This window comes from Phyllostomus hastatus, unplaced genomic scaffold (assembly GCF_019186645.2).
Source record: "Phyllostomus hastatus isolate PE091 unplaced genomic scaffold, TTU_PhHast_1.1 phas_contig_150, whole genome shotgun sequence".
NCBI lineage: Eukaryota > Metazoa > Chordata > Mammalia > Chiroptera > Phyllostomidae > Phyllostomus > Phyllostomus hastatus.
Window position 1 is genome coordinate 25273752 of NW_025333611.1, and position 16216 is coordinate 25289967.

The following is a 16216-nucleotide window of genomic DNA, read 5'->3' on the forward strand; positions in this document are numbered from 1 at the left end:
TATGATCTTTTAAACTCCAATATTTCTAATTTAGCTTTAAAAACAAACAAAAAAGAAAATAAAAGTCAGTGTGACCTAATAAATAAATAGGAAGTCAGCACAAAAATGAAAATATAGGTTCTCAAAAATGAGCTGATAGATTCCACCTACAAATTGAGCAGATTAAAACAATCTCTACCAGAGAACAAGGGATAGAAAAGGAGATTAAATCAGAAGAGGAAGAAAGCTAATGACATAATGGCCAGCCACAAATGCCACAAATGAAAACAAAGTACGTAATACTAGCTACAATTATTCAGTGTGCCTGCTCTAAATGTCTCCAAACACTAAAAACATTAGGTTCCTGCTTATTGCAAAACTTACCTTTTTCATCTGCTGATATTTACCTTATCCTTGAATCAGGTATTGCTTAAACTAAGCTCTGCCAGCATAGAGAATACAGACTTCACAGGACACCCATACAGCATTTCATGCATATGAGCACGAATGTGGTATTTTAGATTGTTCTGATGAAGTCATTGTGAGTATCACGAGAAGCAGCAAGACACCAGGGATGCTGGTAACAATTTAGCATTTCCCAGTTTATGTGGTGATATTAATTCCACTTACAAAGAGAAGTACCAAAGTAGAATTATGATTTCATTATGATTAAAGACTTGCTGTACCATGTGTGAATTGTTTATAATAGGCATGTCTGGTATCAAATGCAAATATTGAAGCAGAGAAAAGATGGGGCATTCAAAGCTCAGCTGGGTTCCCTTGGACCTCTTACCTAGAGATAAACAAGAACAGAAGTATTTCCTAAAGTTCTGGTGTTAGTTTTAAAAGGCATCTTACAGCTATGATAGATGCAGAAACATTTTTTAAAATCAGTTTTGACAATCCACAAAAGCTTCTGGTGTTGGTTTAATATAAAACTAACATATTCAATGATCTATCACATTCAAAATAATTAATTATACAAACATGATAAAAATTTACTTGATTCCAATTTACATTTAGCATCATAAAGTATGTGTAGGGGGACTTAGAAAGATACAATAAATAAAACTAGAACCATGACAAGGAATTAGGGGATATAGAAAAATAAGTCACAAAGGAGGTATCCTTATATAAAAGGAAATGTGTGGTAAATGAATGTATGGGAATGAATGTGGTATAAGCTGGATCTTTCTTCAGCTAGCTCTGTCTTCACCAAAACTACTCATTGCATTCATCTGGGCTAATCTAAGTTCTTCATGCTCCCTGGAAACATACCAGCTGATGCCCAGGACATGCTGAACCCTGGAACCAGGGTTAGTTCTTATACTCTACATGTGTCTTCTCCCACCTGTGGAGTTGTATGTTTACCAATAGTTCTATGTGTCCCCCACAAAACATGTTTATTCCATTTGTGCTTGTTGTTGTAATTACTTAAGTATTAAGTAAAATAATGTAATATGATTTTTAAAAGCAATAGCTGCTGCTCTATACAATCTAAATGAAAAGCTGCCTTGTAAACAATTGCTTTCAGATGAGATGGGTGTAAGACAACCACAGAAGACTGGGGCGAGGGCAGGGGCAACAAATCATAAAAACCTAGGAATCTGCACTCTCATTTTGAAAGCACTTTAAAATTCTTGCTGCACTCTTTTTAAAATGAGAGAAATAGTAATACTGAATATTAATAATTGCTAATGATGATTAAACACTTAATAAGTTTCAGGAATTAGGCTGAGCACTTCACCTATATTTAACTTGCTTCATCTTTATAATAACTGGAGTTACTACCGTCTTCATCCCCCTTTTACAAATAATGGAAACTGAGGCACAGATGGTCAGGTTGCCCGATGTCACATTCCTTACAGAGGTGGAGGTGACCCAGCCAGTCTGGCTCTTGGCCACAATGCTGTCTAGCGTTTCCACATGAACAAAGGCGTCCTGCTCCAGTCAGTGGGCTCACGAAGGCTTTAGACCTTCATCCACGGATTAGGAAACAAATGTTCAATTCTAGGTTTTAGGTTTTAAAGTTTAAAATTTGTGAGTATGATTGCTTTTTATGATTCCCCTGCTTTAACTGACTTTTAATTTAATTAAATACCAGTCCAACTACATCAGCTGAGAGCAGGTAAAAGATAGTCATAAACACAGAATGGAAGTTGGGGAGCTGTGTACAATAGAAAAGGGAATTATTGTAGTTACTTCTTTTAACATAAATTTTTAAAATTACATTAAAGTATAACTCTGTAACCTGCAGACTTAACACTTGATGCATTTCTCTAGTCTTTTCAATGCCTCGTTTTTATTACATATATGGAAATACCATTCATTGAAGGATTTCTATACATTAAACCCCAATACCATTCCACGTGCTTATAACCATCTAGGCCTGTAGAAGTTAAATGATTGTCCAGGGTCACACAGGCAGAATTTAAAACCTGCTATTTACATCTCAGATATGATGTCAAATTCCAATCTTAACTACAATAACTGCTCCCCCCTCTCCCCTATGTAGCATAGCTTCAGCATTTCCCAGAGCATTAACAGCAACAACTTGTTGGCAACTTTGACCTCTTATTGCATACATACACCATGAGTAGTTCCACCTGAGTAGGAACATGACATGATTTCATGTTTTAGGGGAGTAATCTGGCAGTGAGGCTTGGATTATTTTAATGGGAATGGAAATAATAAAATGTGAACAGAATGGGAGAACTCACTTGCATAATATATCAATTGCTATGTAAATGCAAAAGGTGGTTGGGTTATTATTTAGACTTAAGGTTTTACTGGCCTTAGGATAGAGTCTCAGACCCTTTCTATCCATCCATTAAGTCATTTATTCATTCAACAAACATTCACTGAGCACATACTATGCAGTAGTGATATATAGGGTCCAGTACAAATAGCACCGCTATTTTATTACAAAATCAAAAGCATGTAATTCTGTAACATAACAATAGCACACTCACGCATGCCATCATGACATTTTAGGTGAAATGTTCAAATTAAAACTACAAATTATTATATCCATATTGTTACCCCACCAACCACACTCAAGCAGGCCTCACTTCTGCCGGATGCTGTAGTGGTGAAAAAGAAACACATGCCTGGCCTTCACAGAGCTCATGTTCTAACGGGGAAGACAGAAATTTAATAAATGAGCCCACAAATAATGAACTGTCATTGTAATGTGCTACCAGAGTACAGGAGACTATGAAAAAACATAATAATGAGTCTTGTTTTTTTTTTCATGTTTGGTTTTATTTTTTATTTTTTGTTTCTGTAGACTGGGAGCACTCGGGTGTCTAAACACAAGATAATAAAAATGAGCATCTTGAGTAATACTTGTATACTTTTCATTAACTCATTTGGCCTCCACAATCACCTAGGAAATGTGATGCTGCGTCTCGTTGACTGCCTTATTATACCTCTGTAAAATATTTGCTGAGCACCTACTATGCACTGGCCTCTATTCCCAGAGTGGGAGATGCAACAATGAACAAGACAGATCAGGTCCTTGCCTTGATCGAGTTTGGATGTCTCACGTTTATTCCCACCTCTACTTCTGAGACTATATTCCCTCTCAGGTGGGGACTCATCCTACTTATTCTCTTGCAGAAGAAAATAAAAATTCTACTGGCAGAGAGTTCTACGTTGGCACAGGTTTTGGTTCCCTCTTTTCTGAGGCAGCGACGGTCTCTTCCTTTGCCAAGATGGCGCCTTAGAATCGTCCAGAGGAGACCCTTGTAGATCGTCTCAGGAAAGGCAGCTTGCTAAAGGCCTAGATCTCTCCTTTCATGTACGACAACTCGGGGCAGCGAACCCCTTCAGAACCGAGGCCGGGTGACTGCCCTTGCCCCGATCGAGAACCTTTGCCAAGATGGTGGCCGTGCGGCCGGGCTGGCGTCAGCGTCCTTTACCAAGATGGCGGCGACCGGCTTCCGGCACGCGCTTCCCCAACCCTCTAGAAGATGTCAAAGCCGTGGCGGCCGCCGTTGGAATCAAAGTGGCCTGAGGAGAGAGTGGCTGCGGCCCGGCGCCCGGGCAGGGACTAGGTGGAGCTGCGGCAGCCTCCGCCCCCGTCACAAGCTGGCAAGCGCTGTCACCTGTGGGGGCGCAAAAGTTACCTCCCGAAACACTAAAGCAATACAGCACCACCTTTCCCCGAGTCACAAAAATCATAGTATATGCTGCACAAGGTAGGAGGCTCGGGCCCGGCCCCGGGCCCGGCCCCACGCCCTCTGGATGCGGGGAGCTGAAGCAGAGGGTTGGGGCGGGTACCGCCCGCGCAGACACCCCTTGCCACAGCCCCTCTCCTACGGGATTGGCCACGTGTTTCCCTCGGGCCGAAGGGGAGGCGCGTAACGGGAACAGCTGTAGGGAGTTTAATGCTGATATTTTAAAGCTGCGTGTGTTTTGTTTTATTTGGAGGGGCTGGGGTCCCATCAACATGAAAAGGGTGGGCGACGCTTGGAGTTCAGTGCAGCAAAAGTCAAGATTTGGGGAGGGGCCTCCACGGGACGCTTGGACGCGGGCCCTGGAGGGGGTGAAAGGAGAGGTCAGGAGTTGGGGGGTCGGCGTACTTTGCAAGCAACTTACTATTTCGTTTGCAACTTGCTTTTAGGCCTGCCACCCCCTGCTTTCCTTAAAAATAATGGGGGGGAAAAGTGCAAAGAAATCCAGCTCGCTGGAGGTTTTGCATTTGGCGTGCAACTTCCTTCAAGTGTGAGCGCGCTAGGAGGAGGAGAGTGGGGGTTGAATTTGGCAGGCGGCGCCTCCTTCTGCCGCCGCCGCCGCCGCCTCGCAGACTCGGGGAAGAGGGTGGGGGACGGAACGGGGCGCGGGGGAGGGTGGGTTCTGCTTTGCAACTTCTCTCGAGTGCGAGAGCGCGGCGGCGGCTGCAGACTGGCATCTCAGACGATGCGGGGGTGGGGGACCTGCCGGCACGCGACTGTCCCCCGGCCCAGAGTACGTATGTGCCGACCCCTTCCTCTGCTCTGCCTTCCCTGAAGCTTCCCCAGAGGGCGTGTCAGGGTGGCCGGCCCTGAGCGCGTCCGAGACGCTGCAGCACCGTTTCCGTGCAACCCTGGAACCCCGTGCTAAGTGACACACTAAGCGAAACTCGGCCCGGGGACTGTGGCGCGGACCACCCCCGCAGCTCTCCTGCGGGCCGCGCCCTGACTCCCCTAGCCAACCCACTGTCACCCGCAGGGGCGCTGGCGGCAATTGCTGCAAGCGACAGGGAGAGCTCCCGAGTGGGTCGGGAGTTGCGGAGCTGGGCGGGAAGGAGGCAGAAGAGAAACTAGAGAAACTCGGCTTCCCTCCTAAACGGGCCCTGGAGAGACTAGGTCGGCCCCCGCCGCCGCCTCCTGTCCTTTTTCCTGGGGGTCGGGTGAGCGTGGACGATCCCCGCGCGCCCGGGGGCGGCGGCGGGCTGCCTGGGCGGGGGCCATGTTGGAGCCGCGGGCATGCAGGCACCGTGGGGGCCGGGGTGGCGGGGCCCTTGAGGAGGCCATGGGGGGCAGGGGCCGCGGCCGCGCGTGCAGTTGCCGAGCGTCGCCAACAGGTTGCACCGTTCCCCGCCGCCGCCTCGCGGCCCCTCGGGCGGGGAGCGGCCGGGGGTGGAGTGGGAGCGCGTGTGTGTGCGAGAGTGTGCGCGCCGTGGCACCGCCTCCGCCCGCCACCCCCCCCCCCCCGGTCCCGCTCGCTCGCCGCGTCCGGGCGGCCCTTTTGCGTGTCCGCGCTCCCTCCCTCCCTCCCTCCTCCTCCATTTTGCGATCTCGGGTCTGTGACGGGAGCCTGAGTCGCCGCCCGCCCGTCGGGGACGGATTCTAGTGGGTGGAAGGAGACGCCGCCGCTGGAGCGGCGGGAGCGGCGAGGCGCCGGGACGGAGAACGCGCGCCAGGGAGACCCGGCCCGCGGAGACGGACCCCGGGCGGGGGCTGGCTTGTCAGCGGAGAAATGCGAGACTTTCTTAGGTAGGGGCTCCCCCTGCCATGGAGAAGGGGACCGCTGTTTACTTCCTTTTTTTTAGAAAAAAAATTTCTCCCTCCTGCTTTCACGCGCTAAGTTGTTTATCTCGGCTGCGGTGGGAGCTGCGGACGGTGGCGGTGAGCGGCGCCTCAAGCAGAGGTAAGAGGCTGGGGGCCGGGGCCCGAGCGGGCGCTCGTTCCCAGAGGTGCCGTTCGGGGGCCGCCGCGGGAGCCTGCAAACTTTTATTAGCCCCGGGGAGTGGGGGTGGGGGCCGGCGAGGGCCCGCTGACGGTGACGAAAGGACACTGCGCGGGTGACAGCGCTGGCCTCTTCCTCCCCCTCGGCCACCGCCCCCCGGCTAGGCTGAGGGGGAGGAACCTGAGCTCTGACTCTGTGAGTGGACCCTCCTGAGATTCCACGGGTTTCCAGCCTCTCATTCCTTGGTGCGGAATACTGCCCGCCCCCTCCCTTTCTTTTTTAAGTCCCTTCCTTTCCCCTCCCAGGGGGCGGCCCAGACACCCATTTTTCTGGTGAACGCAGAGCCGAGCGCGTCTGCTCTCCACTCGCCGGAGTCTTTTCACTCCACTCTGGAGCGCGAGAGCTAGCGCGTCAGGGTCCTGTCGAGGCTCCAGCGCTTCTCACTTCTGGCGGGCTCGCCAGCGGGAGTGTGAGCGCACAGTCTCCGGGGGCTGACAGCCTGCGACTCGGGGACCTCGGCCGGGGCTGGCGTTATCGGGTAGGAGTGGGCGTGTCGGAAGACAGCTCAACAGGTCTGGACGCATTTCTGTTTTAGCCTCGTACTTTTTATTCCCGTTCCCGCTCCCCTCTCCCCGCGTTGGTTCTTTTGGCGCTGGGCAGCATTTCGCGCCTGCAGTTCCTTAAGTGATCCGTTTTCGGAAAAGACCCTCTCTGGCCGTCCTCGTTTTCTGCTGCGATTTTTGACAAGCGCGCGTTTGACATTTGGGTTGCAGGCTTGATAATGGGAGCCTTGTAATGCCACTTAAGACCCCACGGTACTGTCCATTAAGGCCGATTAGAGTGCCTGGGTTATTTGCAATGTGAACTGGGGGATAAAGTCGTTGGAGAGAGGGATCACTTGGTTTTATGAGGCATTGTTATGTTTCGAGTGTGAAGGCAGCTGTCAAAGCGCGTGGAAATTCATTTGGTTCCATTTGATACCTTGTGTTTGGAGATCTTTGTCGGCTAAACAAGAGAGGGGAAATAAGCAGTTTACCCTCAAGATTTGTGGTGACGGATGCCCACCCTTCTCTATACCTTCCTCGCACTCCGTTTTCAGTGAGGGCCAGTGAAGTTTATGCTTCTGAAGTACGCCGTAGAGGAAGAAGTTCCCTTTCATTGGATGGGATTTGACCATAATGTCGCAAATGTGCTTATCAAAGTCTTTGCCCGTTTTTTTAAAAAATCCTGATTATTAGCAATATACTAGCAACCTAACCCTCTTGAGAATAAGCTCAAAATTGGCATAGGTGAAGGTTTAGAATGCAAAGAAAATTATTTTGAGCATTTTATTGGATTTATATGAATGTAAATTTACTGAATTTACATGAATGTAATTTTACGGTACCGGGTTTTTCTGTTCAGTACTTCGATATTTGGAAAGGGAACATTTAATTTAGAGATATAGTATTTCATACTGAGTGCCATAAGCAATTTCAAAGAAATGTAGCTTTATCTATATTTTATTGTGTTGTACGGATTGAGAGGCACTGCGTATGTTATATTTAAATAAGCTAAAGTGATAGCAAAAAGCTACTACTATTTTACTTTTTAAAATATAAATTTTAGTTGGCCTATATACAATGTACTGCATTTCGTATGGCGGAATTTGAAGGCAGACGCTATTCAACAGGTACATTTACTGAGTATTGTGAGTTTTAAAAAAGAGCCTTTTCCTAGCCTATTGGAACATGAGCAGATCATCACTATTTATTTTTCAAGTAAAATGTGCATGGTTTACCAGTAGATTTTACTAAAAGGTTTGAATGTGTGACTAGCTAGTAGGAGGGGAATTTGGGAATAATTAGAGATAGAGAATTCTAGCATAGTACTTATCAAATTTTACTTGTATTGGATCTCAGAAAAGCAAACAGCTTCTGTTGAAAAGAGCCTGGAATTTTAATGATCATACTTCTTTTTTTAATTAAATACTTTGACATCAACTTGAACCTTTAGAATAATCAGATGTAATGAATTATAATGTCTATAATTAATGAAGTTACAGTTCTGTGAGTGGCAGGATGAATAGTCAAGCTTAGTTTGATACAATTTTGTTAGCCATGCAAATGGACTGCATTGTACTTTTAAATGTGGCACACTAAATGGAAGCAGGGGACATGGGTTTTTTATTCTGGAAGGCAGAAACTGCTCTTCTGATAACAAGGATTTAGATTCAGAGTTAACTAAAAGGTTCATTTAACCAGCTCTTACTAATCGGATCTTAGAGATAATGTGACTTTATAGCTTATTATGTCCCCCCCCCCCCCTTTTCTTTTTTTTTGTAGCTGGTATTCATTGATGGACTCGAAGGAATCAAGCCCAGCCAGCAGAGAAGAAATCCCCAGCAGTGTGCTCGCTCCGGAGAGGGGAAATGTGATGGACTTCTATAAAACCCTAAGGGGAGGAGCTATTGTGCAGGTTCCTACATCTTCCTCCTCACTGGCTGCTGCTTCTCAGTCAGACCCGAAGCAGCAACCACTTCTGGTTGATTTTCCAAAAGGCTCGGGTAGCAATGCGCAGCAGCCAGATCTGTCCAAGGCAGTTTCACTCTCAATGGGACTGTATATGGGAGAGACAGACACAAAAGTGATGGGTAATGATCTGGGATTCCCACAGCAGGGCCAAATTAGCCTTTCCTCTGGGGAAACAGACCTACAGCTTCTGGAAGAAAGCATTGCAAACCTCAATAAGTCGACCAGTGTTCCAGAGAACCCCAAGAGTTCAGCATCCGCTGCTATTTCTGCTGCCCCCACAGACCAGGAGTTTCCGAAAACAAGCTCTGATGTGTCTTCAGAACCGCAGAATTCGAAGAGCCAGACTGGCACCAGCGCAGGCAATGTGAAGTTGTATACCACAGACCAAAGAAACTTTGACATTTTGCAGGATTTGGGGTTCTCTTCTGGGTCCCCAAGTAAAGAGATGAGTGAGAGCCCCTGGAGACCAGACCTCTTGATAGATGAAAACTGTTTGCTTTCTCCTTTGACAGGAGAGGATGATCCATTCCTTTTGGAAGGAAACTCAAATGAGGACTGTAAGCCTCTCCTTTTACCGGACACTAAACCTAACATTAAGGATAGCGGAGATCTGATCTTATCAAGCCCCACCAGTGTGACACTGCCCCAAGTGAAAACCGAAAAAGACGACTTCATCGAACTCTGCACCCCTGGAGTAATTAAGCAGGAGAAACTGGGCCCAGTTTACTGTCAAACAAGCTTTTCTGGGACAAATATAATTGGTAATAAAATGTCTGCCATTTCTGTTCACGGCGTGAGTACCTCAGGGGGACAGATGTACCACTATGACATGAATACAGCATCCCTTTCTCAGCAACAGGATCAGAAACCCGTTTTTAATGTCATTCCACCAATCCCTATTGGTTCAGAAAATTGGAATAGGTGCCAAGGATCTGGAGATGACAACTTGACTTCCTTGGGGACTTTGAACTTCCCTGGTCAATCAGTTTTTTCTAATGGCTATTCAAGGTAAGATTGTTTTTTCCTTAACTTCTGAGACAGATTGATAGATTTAAATACTCATTTATTTGTATGTGTTCTCCAGAGATGAATGTGCTTATTCATGCAGATAAGTTTAAGTAGTCTTTTAAAATAGGTATGGTAGATTGCTTCTTGGTCTTTTGGCTAAGATCAAGTGTAGTATCTGTTCATGTCAGTTTAAAATAGGTATGGTAGACAACCTAAGTGATATTTCTGTACACACTTTGTTCAGGTTTTCGTCTGAATATTGTCATTCAGTATCCCATTGGCCAGTGGTTGAAAATTCTATTTAAAAATTTAAATAATACTACTCATTAACAGCTATCTTAAGTAAAAATTGTGTGAGTCCAAGGGGATGCAATGTCCACAGATATAACACATTCATTGTATATGTTCATTTCAGCTGCTTTAGCATATGCTTACATGGCAATGAAAAGTGCCCTTCATACTTTACATAATCAAAGTTGTGCTGCTGTATTTGCATACTTGGGAAGTGTTAACTTGACATTAAAGGGTTAAAAATAAGAAGCACTAACACTAAGTCAAAGCAATGCAGTGAGCAGTGTACAGGACCCATCATATTAGACATGGGGCTTGCCCACCGGGTTCCTGACGTAAAGTAGCCAAATCATATGTGCTAATCAAACTGTAAGAAAGGAATTGGTGGCAACTTGGTGGTGCAAAACAAAATTTTACTTTCAAATGTTCCCACAAGTTCTCAGATAGATAACTGACAGCCAACATGGTTAAGCTTCGTTTCTCAACTGTCATTTGAGGTGTTTCTGTCTTCTTTTTTCTTAGTCATTTATAAGTATACTGACGTTTTTGTTTTACCTCAAAAGGATCTGTTAAAATGGAGTTACTAGGAAAAACTTCTAAATTTAGATGTATCCATTGAAGGGGTTTAAGTTCTCCATCTGTATGCCCACCCCCAATTCAGATAAGTGGTGGTTGTATATCACGTTTTAAGTGTGAAGGAAAATATAAAAATGTGATTGTAGAAACACAAGACTGACTAGTGGGTGTTTTGGGTTTTGTTTTTTTTTTTTTTTTTTGGAAAGGTATAGTAGACACAATGATTTATTTGTACATAAGCATTTCAAGTTTTTTCTTTAATGTTAATGATAGTCATTGTTCCCATTAATGAGGCATTGAAGACTATATTTAAAATTCTCTTTAAAATGCTTTTTTTGTTGTTGTTGTTGTTGTTGTTAAAAGATGTTTTAATACTGAGATGTCTCTCATTTTCCCCCCTCTTTAAATAGGAAGCTTTTCTCGTTGTGGAAAAGTTTAGATTTAGGCTATATTTTATTTCTTTTAAAAGGCTGTTTCTCATAAAAAATAACACCTTGGCTCTTGTGTGTCTTAAGGTAGATGACCTACTAACCTATTATTTAAATAATTATCTTTATTTAAAAGAACACTACTTCAACTTTGTGTTGCTGTTATTCTGAATTGAAGGTTTAAATGCTTTTAGTAAGGAGATATGATATTTCTTACCACTTAAACTCTTGTGTTTAAATGGTAAAAATCATGCTGTGCTTAAAATTTTTGTATCTCAAATTTTTTGGCAATGGAATTCATGGTTGAATGTGCTTGGTTGATTTGACTAAGTAGGAAATTATTGCATTGATTTATATAAGACGTAATTATACAAAGTAAAATAATGTGTGTTAGAAAACTTTTAGGGATTATTCATGCATTTTGGTCTGATAATCACCAAGGTGTTATCATTTTCCTTGCTATTTTTTTTTTAACTATAAAAAAGGCTTGGAACAAGACTTATTTTCAATGCACAGTGAACTTTCATTAAGCACCATAAAGTCTGGGATCTGGAGCATAAGTCAGGTAAACACAGCTACCCATAGATCATTAATACCACCTTGATAGTAATTTATGACATGTTAAGTACCTTCACATATTTTTAATTTGAACGTCATAGCAACCTTATGGCAGTAGGCAAAGCAATGATGATGTGGCTCTTTCATGATTCTTTACTAGCCAGTGCAATGATTCTTTTTATGCCAATTTGTAATTTGATCATTATAACCAGTAGTTTGTGTCCTAATGAAGGTGTAATATTTTATACAGGATCATTAGTTAATGTTTGAAAATTTTATACCTTTTGGCATTAACATTGGGAACTATGATTACCCAGAACAAAGCTTCTTCCAAATAAATTGAAACAATGTTTCTTTTCTAACCATCATTGAATTAGTCTATTGTTTCCAAACAACAACCCCAATATAACTAAATTTGGTTGCTTTGCTTGATCCTCTCTATACATTACATGGTTCTAGCCAAACATTAGCTATGACCCTAAATGATTAGCAGATATATCAACATGTTGAGACCCCAACATGTATTGAATACTGACTTTCTAACTTGCGTTATAAAAATATTAAATGCCACTAATAACTTCACTTGCTTTTCTTTTAAATCAAAAAAATAAATTATTTGACTTTTTAAGATATCACCTAACATTGTTTTTTTCAGAATGCTTTAAAAAAACTTCACACCCTGTTTTAAGGGGGAAGGTAGTTCCTTCCAATGTGTCAACACAGTGCAACATCCAATTACCACATTAAATTGTAAAATCATGAATGTCATGGTTGAGCATGGTGAAGTATTTTCTTTTTAACCATTAAGTTCATTGATAGTAAAACAGGAGAAATCTTACCGATGTTCAAATACATTCTTTAAGTAAAATATACCAGCCATTCTAACTCAGTATGCTTTTTAAATACTCAAATTCAATAAATTATGTTACAAGTGTAAACTTGTAACACCAATTAAGGCAGATGTCTGAATAATTTGATTTTCAACATTGTTTCACTTTGGCATTAATGATGAAATGGCTGAAAAGAGTCAGAAGTAAATGGTTTCAGGTGGTACTACAGTTTTGGTTGGGATTATTAGTGTTAAAAAGTTGACCAGTTTCTGAAGCATAAGATTAGAGAGAAAGAATGATGCAAGATCAATTTGTAAACTCAGTCATAGGATTTAGGGTTCTGATGATTGGTACCTAATGCTACAAACATTTGTTGATTTTAACTTCTCTCATTATTAATTGCATCTGCATCTAATTTTACTAACATAATGAAATTGAAGACCTATACAAACACAGAATGAGTGATGCAAATTCTGTCCCTTTCTCATTTTTCTAATTAACATCATGTTGAATCTTTTCTCAAAAGTAGAGGAGGAATAAGGAAGAGATTTTGTTTTTATTTTATTTACCCCCTTTTTAGTCAATACTTTCATTACATCCTACTTTTTTCTTCTCCTCCTTCCAAAGGTTCTGGCAGTGAGTGTTTCAATTATCTTTTAAAAATTTATTTTATTTTTAGAGAGAGGAGAAGGGAGGGAAAAAGAGAGGGAGAGAAACATCATTATGTGAGAGATACATCACTCAGTTGCCACTTGGTTGACTCTCGCACGCCCCCAACTGGGGACCTGACCAGCAACCAAGGTATGTGCCTTGTGTGGGAATCCAGCTGCTGGTTTGCTGGCTGGCACTCAATCCACTGAGCCAAACCAATCAGCACTCAATTATTTTATTTTTGTTTTTAAAAATATTTTATTTATTTTCTTTTTAGCAAGAGCCGGAGGAAGGGAGAAAGAGGGAGAGAAACATCAATGTGTGGTTGCCTCTCACTCACCCCCTACTGGGGACCTGGCCCACAACCCAGGCATGTGCCCTGACTGGGAATCTAACCATCGACTTTTTGGTTTGCAGGTCAGCACTCAATCCACTGAGCCACACCAGGCAGGGCTCAATTATCTTTTTTTAGGTTTAATATTTCTGATATTCACATATACAAAATGATTACTGAATATTAAAGGACATTTGTTTTGCTTATTTATTTACTTACTTATTTTCAGCTTCGTGATAAAAGTCTTTTTTAAACCCTGTACTTTGTTATAGCTGTGTTATTAGTAAAAGAGTTTTAAAAAGATAACATGCGCTATGTATTCAGGTGTTTCAGTTTAGTATGTAATTATTCTGATACAGAATTGTGGGGCTAACATGTGGTCAGATCTTACTGAAATTACTTCTTGTGATGTTTCTTTGGCTATTCCATGATATTTTTGTAATTGATAACATGATTTTTATTATAATGCTGTTTTGGTTTTATCTGCTGATGTTGCAAATATTTTAGTTATTCTGACCACTTTCAATGTATTATTGAATGTCTATAAACTTTATGAAAGACTTATTCTGACATATACTTTGCATAAATGTAGGTTAAATGCAAATTGTATTAATAGTGGAATTCATATGTGGGTAGAAATCATGTTAGAGGCCTTTTGAGATTTTTAGAGCTTGGATCAAAAGGTTTTATTTTCATATGAATGCCTATTGTAAAAGAGCATCTGTATTAATTGGTTGGTTATATAAGTCTTATCGCTCTGGCCTGCAGGTGATTGAAATAGCCTAGTTATTAGAAAATCTGAGTTTACGTTAGGTTTAAAATAAGTCTGAGGCATATTCCTTAAAACATATTTGTTCTTTCTTTAAAGATCACACCTAATTTTACCCTGGTTGTGTAGCTTAGTTGGTTAGAGCGTCATCCTGGAATGCCGACGTTGCAGTTTAATCCCCCATCACAGCACATACAAGAGTCAACCAATGAATGTATAGATAAGTGGACCAACGAGTTGATGTTTCTCTCTCTTGCTCTCTTTTTCTAAAATTAATAAATTAAAAAATTTTTAAATCACACCTAATTTTATTTAGCAGTGAGTTCTCATTGTGTACTCCTACCAAAGTGAGCCAATTAAAGGAGCAAAATAGGTTTGTGCTTTTATCCTTCTAAGGACATCCTGATAATAGTGTGATGCAGTATTTGCCTCATTAATGGGCACTTGCTTCTATATTTCTCAGTCATGGAAAATATTTATATTGGTGAACTGTGTTGCAAAAGTTTCAAGAAATATTTGTTGAATAAAGCTATAGCTGGAAAAAAAATCAATTACTTATTGACCTTTACAGAAGGGTTTAACAGCCCATGCTCTCCTTATTTTTGTAGTTTCAGAAAGCCAAGTGCTCTCATTTTCTTCCAGCTTGTTCTACTTGGGTTTTGTATTTCTGAGGTAAATAAAAATACTCCTATGGAGGACTTCCCTTTTTTAAAAAAAAGACAAGATCTATTAAGTAAGTGTTCATTTCCCTTTGAATTGTGTATGACCATTTCTTTGTGACTTTTAATGGTGATTTTTGTATTCATTTTACACAGTACGGTATATTTTAGAAAATGGACCATTTTATCACAATTAAAAATTCATTGTAGACAGTGATTTCACCCCCAGACAAGTAATTTTGACAGATTGCCTTCTTTTTTCCTCACTAACTTCATAAATGTCCAGTAAATACAGGATTTCCAATGGAGCTTGTGAATTAATGGGTGTTGTGGAGAAGGCGGATGGGAGAGGGAGGAGCAGTGAGGTGTGGAATGGTGGAAGACAAGTTTAGAAATATCAAGAACAATTCCAGAGACCAACAATTTGGTCAACTGTCATGAATTCACAGGGCCAAAAACGAGAGAAATGTGGGGCTGTGTATAACAGAGTATATCAACTGGGATCACAATTTAGTTTCTTTCATTTGAGATAGAAATATAAAGCTAATTGTGGTAATAAAGCCCTGTTTATAGGGTCATGGCATTGGCTTTTGCTAGGCTTGGTTACCACCCCTCCCCCCAAAAATGGAATGAACATTTTAATTCTTTTAAGATTACTTCAGCTAAGATCAAGTTCATATTTGTTGAATTTTTATTTAGGCTGCTATTTAATCAATGAGAATCTAATTTCTGGAATGTAGTTGAAATAATGATGGTGTCTTGTGTTATAACCACTTTATATTTCGAAGCACATTTTTACGTTCATTGTCTTCTGACTATGGAATGCAACCCTTTAGTAATTTATTTCCATGGGTTGTGTATTTTTCTGCTGGAATATTGAGGAAATTAAATTCTTATTCAATGGTACATATATAGAATAAATTACAAGTTTCTGCAATTGCCAGATAGTCTTTAAAACTATTTATATTGCAATATAGTCCTTAAAGGCAATTAGTTTGAATGTCTCTTGGCCAGTTTAAATATTAATGGCTTACCCTTGGTAGAGCTGCATGCTTAACTAACATTTTTACTGAGTAACTCAAATATTAATTTTGAGTGCATTCAAATATTTTTTCTCTTGAACAAGTTTCAACAAGATTAATGGTGTCTACAGTGCAGCAAATTTAATAAACATACCTTATTTTAGAATTTTTGTTCATTCACCCTGTAGAGCACCAAATATGGGGGGGGGGATAGAGAAAGGTTTAATGATATGATTAGTTGTAAATGTTTATGATAGCATCTCACATTGAATTTTTACTTTTGTGACTAAGAATTTGTGAGTTTAACCTAAGCATCTAGTGTTTAGAACATAGTTTGTTACAATAAATGTTAACTTTTATTTCTTTTTCTAATAAATTTAGCCTTCTAGTTGATTTAATAATTTTCCATAATATTTAACTGTTA

At 41.5% G+C, this 16216-nt stretch overlaps 1 protein-coding gene and 1 pseudogene across 6 annotated transcripts in view; both read left to right on the forward strand.

Moving 5' to 3' along the window:
* Window positions 1-3990: 3990 nt before the first annotated feature.
* Window positions 3991-16216, forward strand: part of NR3C1 (nuclear receptor subfamily 3 group C member 1) — a 100505-nt gene continuing 88279 nt past the window's right edge. The window contains exons 1-2 of one of the 6 annotated variants that reach the window (XM_045819415.1): window positions 3991-4181; window positions 8478-9674. In XM_045819415.1, coding sequence (XP_045675371.1) covers window positions 8491-9674 — 1184 coding nt within the window. In that variant the 5' untranslated portion in view covers window positions 3991-4181; window positions 8478-8490. Of the gene's footprint in view, window positions 4182-4836; window positions 4951-5691; window positions 6115-8477; window positions 9675-16216 lie in introns of those variants that run through there. The other 5 variants (XM_045819407.1, XM_045819380.1, XM_045819398.1 and 2 more) reach the window with 5 other exon arrangements.
* LOC123813277 lies at window positions 9811-9912 on the forward strand (annotated as a pseudogene).